The sequence below is a fragment of the Branchiostoma belcheri genome, unplaced genomic scaffold (genome assembly GCF_001625305.1).
Source record: "Branchiostoma belcheri isolate BF01 breed outbred unplaced genomic scaffold, Haploidv18h27 scaffold162, whole genome shotgun sequence".
In the NCBI taxonomy this organism is placed as follows: domain Eukaryota; kingdom Metazoa; phylum Chordata; class Leptocardii; order Amphioxiformes; family Branchiostomatidae; genus Branchiostoma; species Branchiostoma belcheri.
In genome coordinates this window covers 202,479-212,230 of record NW_017803069.1, presented here as the reverse complement: position 1 = coordinate 212,230, position 9,752 = coordinate 202,479, and the positions used below count along the sequence as shown (strand labels likewise).

Here is a 9,752-nt window from a genome sequence, read left to right as displayed (position 1 = left end):
CTAGCTATAGGCCTTATACCGCCTGCACACAACCCAACCATCGCACACGTCACGGGATCTCGTTTAGAAAACATACCTGACCTTTCCATAGCTCTGCGTGCAGGCAGATGGAAAATTATACCCATCGATTTTCATCCGTAACGAGTGGGTTACTAAAATATTTTTATAACATGTAGTTCTGATCAAGTTGTTATTATCAAACACCATGTCCGGATTGTCCACGCTAGAGAGCTTATAGCTGAGAAATTGTTACATATCGATATCGTTCTCACTCCACCAGCTAGCGACCCAACCGACTGACAACCAAAAAGCACACTCATATATAGACACGCATGCACACATAAACACACACACACACACACACACACACACACACACACACACACACACACACACACACACACACACACACACACACACACACACACACAGAGATAGACACACAGACACACACACACACACACACACACACACACACACACACACACACACACACACACACACACACACACACACACACACACACAGAAACACGCACACACACACACACACACACACACACACACACACACACACACACACACACACACACACACACACACACACACCAAAAACAAAACCTCCATTATTCATGGAGGTAACAAACGTTTTGAACTGCCAATGATTTTATTAAACTCAGTAGTTTTCTTTTGCGCGGTAATATTACATAGTCTGTTCTAAACCGAGCTGTATATCATAACAGTTATTATCGTAAATTGCAGTGATTATGATGACATTTTAAAAGCAATTTCATAGGCATCATAATGGTGACTTTAACTACTGTACTAAGAGGATCTGCCGTGTGTAAAAGAGCTGCCTTGTTTACAACGTTAGATATAAAATAACGTAATGGCGATATTTTACAACTTGTCACTTGTTTGTCGCGTGACTTTAACTATAGCTAGGCCACAGCAAGTAATTTTTGGATGGCATCTGAGCGCGCTTTCGATTTTGAAAAATAAACCCAAGAAATTTTGTTGCCCTCTGACAGTAGTCAACATGCCGAAAATGGGCAAAGATGTCTGTTGCCATGCCGGAACGTGGATGGCAGATAGATATGAAGAGAGGAGACAAGAAAAGGCTCTGATTTATTATTCACATTGTCTTTTACTTTCATGTAGTGAACTATTTCTTTCCTTTTATATGTGATGACATTTGTGCAATGATTGAAAACTTGTTTTTCAAAGTTTTTTTAGTGACAAATGGATGTTGTTACAGTAATGGTTGGCAGTAAACTTACCACAATATATGCATCATTTAATTTCTTATGATGCCAAAATTTGAAACTGTAGGAATCTTGTTTTTTTCGCCCTATCGCATTAGATTTCATCCATAGAATTTACATGCTGCGGCCCTATGCATAAATATGCGTTTAACTGGGTGCATGGGTACCGAGATAAACGTACTTCATCTCATGGCAGACAAGCACGCTGCGTTTTTGCCCATCCATAGTTACGATAAAGGTAAAGACGAACGTACTGGCACGCGTGAGCCTCTCAGTATAATAATAATTCTTTCTTTGCAAAATAATGCCCACAGGCTAATTGCACGTAGGGTCAAAGAAGTATGGTAGTTACTAGAAAGGTAACATTTGCAAAATAAACATTAACGCATAATGTTCACCGGTACCTTCGCATATGGCTTGTTCTGTTAATTCTCAACATGATGTAATCGAACACTAGTTACCATGGTGACAGACGTCTGGTACAGGTCATTGACCTCATTTGTTTGGAGCAGAAGAAGAAGATGAAACAGAGCAAAACGATATGTTTTTCGGCTTCGGCCGGTAAACATGCTAGTAATAAGCAAGAGAACACACAACTACATGACTATTGTATAGTCTGATCAACCTGTATAATAGTTAATACTACCATGTTTTCTATTATGAAGTTTGACTTCTTTAAAGGCATTACGTGGATAATAAATAGCCCCGCGTTCTGCATAACGAGTGGGTTTTGTGATCTTAGTACATTTTTAGTAACTTAGTACTTAGTAGTTTTTGGTGATCTTCTAGATGGTAAAAGGATCCTGGCAGAACAGAATCTTTACAGTATTCACGGTTACAGACTACACCTAGCGGGTTAACTAGGTGTTGTATAATCAAACCTTTCTTCAAGCCGAGTGTTGGCAGATGTTGGGTTGGGTGGCCAATAGATACAGTCTGGCCAATGGATACGGTCTTTTGCGGCCACCTAAACATCTGCTTGGAGATTAGGTCTTACTCAAACTCAAGCAATGCAGTAGCGCCTCCCTTTGATAAGACTACCAACTGCAGACTCCCTATTTTAACGCGGTCAAGGGTCAACGCGCGTCCAGGATGCTGACGCCATAGATTTACTCCGCCTGATCCAGCCTGGAGAGTTTCTTCTCTCCCCACCAGTCCACAAGCCGCTAGCTTCAAACCCACACCAACATCTGTGCCAGTGTCATGACGACTTCAGCCCGCAAAGTTTACCGAGCGGTTCAGCTGTGTTAAACCCTGGTCTGTGGAGGCCGAAAGTTCGACAGTCGAGTGCCGAGATTTGTGGCGTTTTAGTTGCCACGTCAGGGATTTTGTTTGGGGTGTAAAAAAAACTTGGTAGCGTCGTGAGTGTTACAGCGATTCCGTCCCGGGACCGGAGCTGTTGTGCTACCATGCCGTCTGCTGTCCTTGCGCTTTTCGCTGCCGCTCTTTGTGCGGTAAGCCTGCGGACTGTGGCCGCGGAGGGCCCGAGGGTTTACCGGAACGAGTGGGCCCTTCACGTGGAGGGCGGGACTGAGGCGGCGAACAGGCTTGCCTTCAAGCACGGATTCATCAACAAAGGACAGGTATTAAAAGACTTCTTTGTACTTACTTTATCTAAGAGCTTTCATCTCAATTTACATTGATTGAATGTATCTCGTATTTCTGGAATATTTACCTGATAGTTATGGTCAGTGACCGTAACCGTAACTTTATGTAGGAAGTTCAGGTACCAAAATGTGCGACGTAACTTGATACAAAAGCAAGGGTGAAGTTTATTTATACAACGTTATGTACCTTATTCACTTGAGGTAGGCCGCATACTTCCAGGTCTGGTACCTGGGGACTTAGCGGGTGGGGGGAGGTCAGGGTCAGGCAGAGTTAGACGCTCAATTAGGTACTCTCAGGGATTATAAACATTCAGATAGGCGGTCTGTTGGTAAGGAAAATAATTATGAAAATCCCTGAAAAAACTTTTGTCACATATTGCTCAGGAAGAATGTGTTTATGTTTAAAACACTCCCCAAACATCAAAGTTTAGAGCAGATTATATTCAACTAGAGTTCCACGATCTCATACCTTCGCCAAATGATGTTAGCCTTTATGACTAAGAAATAATAGATTAATCCCCCTGATTGTGCAAATAGGATCCTATATTGCATCAATTATATCTGCTGATCATATTCTATACCAGAAGACAGTCTTATCTTATCAATGCATGCCATTATAGCATGTCCTCATAAATTATGCAAATGAGGTCCTTATTTGAATAAGTTATGTTTAATTATGTTCACCTTCACATAACTTTAAAATATCCCAAGTATGAAATTCCAGACATTACCAATATGTAATTATAACATTTTCTCACTAAATTATGCAAATTAAGTCTTCATTTGCATAATCAATATCTTCCTGTATTTCTGACGTTCTGAATTACATATGTCACAAGCTTGAATAGTCCTATCATGGAATGCAGCTGATTTATAGAATTTCCTCATTAATTATGCAAATTACATTAATATTTGCATAATTGTAATATTATTATGTCATGCATCACTTCAGCTACCTACATGCCAAAACTCAGGACGATCCATCAATCGGTTCTTGAATTATCCGCCTTTAAACAGTTTTCAACTAACACCCCTGCAGTTCCAGAGCAAGCAGCTAGGGAGCCCAAACTCACGTCACTTCTTCCCTATCACAAGAGCTACCTACCATCCAAATTTCGTCAGCCTAGCATGTCTAGATCACAAGATATCAAAACCGGAAGTTCAGCTGCAGTACCATAACAAACCGCTAGGTGGCCCAAAATCTAATCAGTTCCACGTCTCATCAAGACCTACCCACCTACTAAATATCAAGACAATCCATCCAGGCGTTCTCGAGTTATCGTGCTCACACACACACACACACACACACACACAGACACACGAACGCCTCTGAAAACATAACCTTCTTGGCGAAGGTAATAATAATACCTTTCAATTAGAGCTGTGTACCTAAACAAATTTTAGGTACAGGTACAGGTACAGGTACACAGGTTTAGGTACAGGTCCGGACCTGAACCTGTACCTGAACAATTCGACCAATTTATATGCTCTTCTGAACTCCTTCAATAACAAAAAAACATAAATAAACTTGATAGTTAAGGTTTATTCTTTGTTTATGGCGAATGCTCAGATGAAATATAGGCAAAACTAAGTTGTTTTTGTTTTCATGAACACACTGTCCTTACACAGGGACCCATTGTGGACCAGCTATTTACACATTTGAGGTCACAAATAGGCATAAAATTAGTGTGAAATTGTTTAGGAACAGTACCGGTACTGAGGGATTAGGTATTTTGGACCTGTACCTAATCAATTTTTCCGGTACAGTATCGGTACTGCGTACCGGTACACAGCTCTACTTTCAATACTTGATTATGCAGTTTGCTATTTTTTTCTTCCTCTGATTGCTGTTATTTAAATTAATGTTACAGTTATTGTCCAAATTAAAAACATACATTGTTTGTGTAAATTGGACTACAATGTGTCTGACAAAAGCCATTAGAAAATTAAAGGTGTGAAAGATCAACTACAAAAGGATAAAAGGCAATGACTACATAATGTATCTAATTGACCTTTATTTCATGTAAATATAGCAAGTCAGTCTAACATAAATGTCACTCACTGGCAAATAAATTACTGTACAGTACTTGGCAAATTCAGAGCTGTAAGATTATTGTTCTACTTTCATCATCCTTGCAGAGAGAGACTGACGATTTGAATTTCAATTTGTGAACAGTACTAGTGTTGATGGTGTTCATGTTAAAAAAAAATCAAATTCAATTTTGCAATACAGAAAAATGAATCTGCTGGTCCCAAACAGTGTGTGTTATTTCACCCTAAATATGAATACAGGGTACAATGTTTTCAAAGCAATCAGTACAATAGCTAGCATATTCAAAAAAATTTGGCTATAGGATTAGGAGTATGGATATAAATGGCATATTGGCAATGATGTAATTTTAAACATTTCTGTCTGTTTCAATACATTCTCTCTTTCTTCTGTGTAAAATACTACATACTAAATTAGCCTGGGTACCATCCGGATTTTCGCTACGCAACGCTCGAAAAGATTTTTTCGAGCGTTGCGTAGCGAAAATCCGGATGGTACCCAGGCTAATACTAAATGACTTGTTACACCTAGCCTAAATCAAGTAAATGCACATCTAACTGACTTACTCTATTCATCACCTAGCCTAAATGCCTAATTGCACATCTAACTCTTTTCATGGAGGTACATGGGACATGTACAATGAATATGGTCTATTACACTGTGAAACTTTAAAGCTATCTAGTGGTGATGCCCCTACTGTACTTGGTGGCAGAGAGTTCCACTCTACGATAGTTCAATACATTGTGAAGTCTTTTAAATGTTCCCTTTTGTCCCAAATTGCAAAGGGACCCTATAGGAATAGATTACAGATACATGTAAAACCTACTAAAAATCTGGTATTGTGTGGTCAGCGTTACATGACTAGACAAGCATAAGGGCCAGTATTAGTAACCTGATACTATTTCAAGTTGTTACGGGCTTTTCATGGATCAATTGTTGTATTCTCTGCAATCAATCCACGCTTTATAGTTGGTCAGACCATATTGGCACATGATCATTGATCATTTGACGTATGTGTAAAGGCGATGCAGACTACATTTAATGGATAGTGATTAGTGTTTGGTCTCAAAAATTAAATCAGTTCAGTGTAGAGTCTTATAAAGGCAGCTTATAGAACTAGAAAGAGGTTAAAGGTTATACGTAGTTAATAATTGACAGGAGGAAGGCACCTACAACCAGAAGTGGTTAGTCACACAAAGTTAGTGCCAGTCACCTTGTAATGTTTGTTTTGTAGGGTCATGGTAGTCTAGCTTGGCCTGGCTTTCTTTAGAAGTTAGGGTAATTTGTTCGTTCTTTTTTTTTTAGAAAAAAATGTGAATTTGTGACAGGGCAAAATAATAAAAAAAGCAGGCTAAAAACCTATGATAGCCCCAAAAGGTACAATAGGAGCCCTGAAGTCAAAATAACAGGCTGGTTTGTAATTCAAACAAGTAACTTTTTAACTTTTAATCAAACCACTACATAAATAGATGAAAACAAGTAAAATCTGAGATTTTATACCTCCGGGCTTTTTATTGTATATTTTTGTATGTTGTTTGTTATTTGAGCATTTTGGAGTTGATTCAGAACTTGAATTTCAAAATCAGAAAAAAAAAATGAAGCGGGTGAATCCGAGAATCAATTGATTAAACTGGTATGGCCTTAGGATGTCTAATAGCAAAACCCAGCTTGAATTGAGTCTTTGAAGTAGCAGGAATTTGGAGCATCAGGAGACTGAATGAGAGTGCCTGAGCCATAGGAGGCAGGAAGTAAAACCTGGGTATAGAAAAGGTTTGATGTCTTTTGGGTACTACTAATGACAACATGCCAGAGGTTCTTTACATTATTGCAACAGAATAATCACCTGCTGACTTGATTGTCTACATGGACACTCTACTCTGCTTACACTGAGCCATATGAAATTGAATATCGTCCTCCTTTCAATAAATCATAATTGCTACCAGTACCTCATACAAAGACAGAGATACTAGAAATAAAAAGACTAGTAATTGCTCACCGCCCTTGTCCATTATATATCCTTAGAAAGAACTATACAGCTTGCTGCAAAAATGAGACTGCTCTCCTTTTTTTAAACACTTTTAAACACCTCTAAAATATTCTAATCAGAAGTCGTGAACTCAAAGACACATACATTTTGTAATACCATTAAAACAATGATCCGTGATGGTGTAATAAACTCTGACATGTTAACAGTGAAAATTAATTATACTAATTTATAGGCTAATGCATCGTTTAAAAACTTGGTCATGAAATAGATTGGGCTCTTTATAAATCTTTCCGTTGAAGCTTTGAAAGTCTGGTTACTCCTGGTACTGCACCTATAATTCTTTCTGTAGGAATGATACTATGTGACACTGTGTGGTAATGATCCTCTTGATTGTTCTGATTTTCCCCAGATTGGATCTTTGGAGGATCACTACTTGTTTGTTCACCGGCGGACGTGGAAACGCTCCCTACGGTCCAGCAGCCACAGACATGCACTGTTACAGAGAGAACCGGAGGTAAGTACAGGATTTCATACTGGGCCAATTAGGACTGTTCTCAGAGAAAGTTATGCTAAAAACTGTGTCCTCTCCTAAACCTCGGTCCTAAATTTCCCCACAGACATGAGGACCTGCATGTGGGGGTAGTGATTACGAATTACGCAAAATTTTCGCCGCCGATTAGGAATTACGTTAAGTTTCAGAGCTGATTATGACTTAACGTTTTGCGGCTAATGTACTGATTATGAATTACGTTGATTTTTGGGGAGGCTGCCTACGGATTACAGAGACTAAAATGGCCTGATTACGCCATACGAAAAAGGGCATGTAGGCCCCCAGACATCTCTATCCACAGATATCATTTGGGGAGAGATGTCTGTGGGAAAATTTAGCTGCTTCTGCTCCCTATACTAGACTATAGTGAGTCATAGTAATGCTAGGAAATCTACTCATAGGAAATGTATAATACAATACAATGCCATGTACATGTAAGTTGTTTAATCTATAGCAATATTCAGACAATTTCATTTCTTTTCATTTCATTTCTTTCTATAGATCTCTTTTCACCTCCTTTAAAGTTCGTTTGATTACTTTTAGTACTTTTATTGACTCTCAAATTTACCCATTTCCCTTTTTTCCATTCTTCCACACCCCCAGAATCTGATACAGTTTGATCCCAGCACTCTTGCTGTAATAAAACTCCCATTGCTGTATGAAAGCACTGCCAGTAAAGGCCATTCCATCAACACTATCCACCTATACCGCATATTAAATAATGTGCAAATACACATCTGTCACAGTGTTCCATTTGTGTCACCCCACAAAAGGCAATGATATTAAGGTTATGGGCGTGCAAATATCTTTTATCCCTAAGGCCACGCTGACTTAATCTTATGGATGACATCCGTGCTCTCATTGATTTTTGCCTGTTTAAAAAAAAATTATATCCTCTGAGGCTGTATGGAACCCAGGAAAGTGGTATTCAAATCAAATGCTACAATAAGATTTTGCATTTTGCAGAGACATTTTCTAGCCTGGGTACCATCCTACTCTTCTTAGGGAAGCGAGTGTGGGAGCCCCGGCATATAAGTAGGATGGTACCCAGGCTAGACATTTTCAATATTGCAGAAGAAAAATTAAGCAACCTGAATTTTGCAAACTGAAAAAATCAGGCTAGAGGTCCAATGGTGTTTAAGAGCTGTTGTGTTTACTACCGACTCTATATTTTGCATGTCAAATTGCATTCAAAATGTTTGTATGTCAACATACAATTTTGTATATGCCATGGATTTAGATCTGGACTTTTAAGAATTTGCAGGAAGTATTTCTGAATTGCAGAACAAAATTTTGACATTGCAGAACACTGAAAAAAAAGTATTTCTACCAATGGTATACATCCTTGGTCTGTGAACAACATGTCAGACTTTGACCTAGTACACATACATCCTTTGATCATCTACATTGTATATATACTATGTACATGTACCAGGTAGTACAAAATTAGTATAGACTTCTTGCTTGCTTGATACATGTAGTATTCCATCATGGTTCACTTTGCATCATCAATTTTTTTTTCCCTCTTGCATTAGTTTGGGGGGTTTCCAAAAGCTGTCATCCATAAAATTAAGTCAGTGTGGCCTAATGTTCAGATCCAAAGGTGATACAATCGCAGAGTATATAGGGACTGCCTTCTCGCGTAGTGAGCAGTTCTGTGGGAATTTTGTTCTGTGAAATTGATCCCAAGGTGCTAGAAGGCAATATCGCAATCTAGATGAGAAATAACGTCTGCCACATCCAATCTATAATAAGTGGACCAAGGAGACCTTGAGGTGACAAGTGAGTTTTGATTGCTTTATGTTTCTGCGATACCCGGTACTGTACATACATGTGGGACTAAATACATGTGGGACGTCAGAACTTTCACAGAATCAATGGACAGGAGCTGTAAGGCCAAGGAAAAAATTAAAAAAATGTTGTTTCCTGTTTCCCGACCGACCCTTGCTAGAAAAAGTTGCCGACCCGTAGCCTTTTTTTATGGACCCCAGAAAGGGATGACACTGCAAATGTGTATTTCCATTGTATCAGAAATCACTGACAGTAATTTTCACATTGTAAATGTATGTACAAATGTAGAATGTCAAAAAGATCTGCCTATCCCTATGTACAGCAAATTGAAATTGCCTCGAACATAAATGAATTACAGTAATTACTGTACATTACTGTAAAAGCTGTAAAAATTCTGTTAGTTGTAACCTGAGAGTAGACCTAACTTCTGACTTGCCTGACGTGTTGCTTTGTCATCCGTACATAAGAAATGTTTGCACAAAATTGGAAAATCGATAACCCGA

General features: G+C 38.9%; 1 protein-coding gene across 1 annotated transcript in view; it reads left to right on the top strand.

Moving 5' to 3' along the window:
• The first annotated feature begins 2,326 nt into the window (after window positions 1–2,326).
• The window catches only part of LOC109466292 (proprotein convertase subtilisin/kexin type 5), a 45,269-nt gene continuing 37,843 nt past the window's right edge, over window positions 2,327–9,752 (top strand). Inside the window, exons 1-2 of the mRNA XM_019763999.1 lie at window positions 2,327–2,847; window positions 7,318–7,422. Of these exons, the coding sequence (XP_019619558.1) occupies window positions 2,674–2,847; window positions 7,318–7,422 (279 nt within the window). The 5' untranslated portion in view covers window positions 2,327–2,673. The remainder of the gene's footprint in view (window positions 2,848–7,317; window positions 7,423–9,752) is intronic.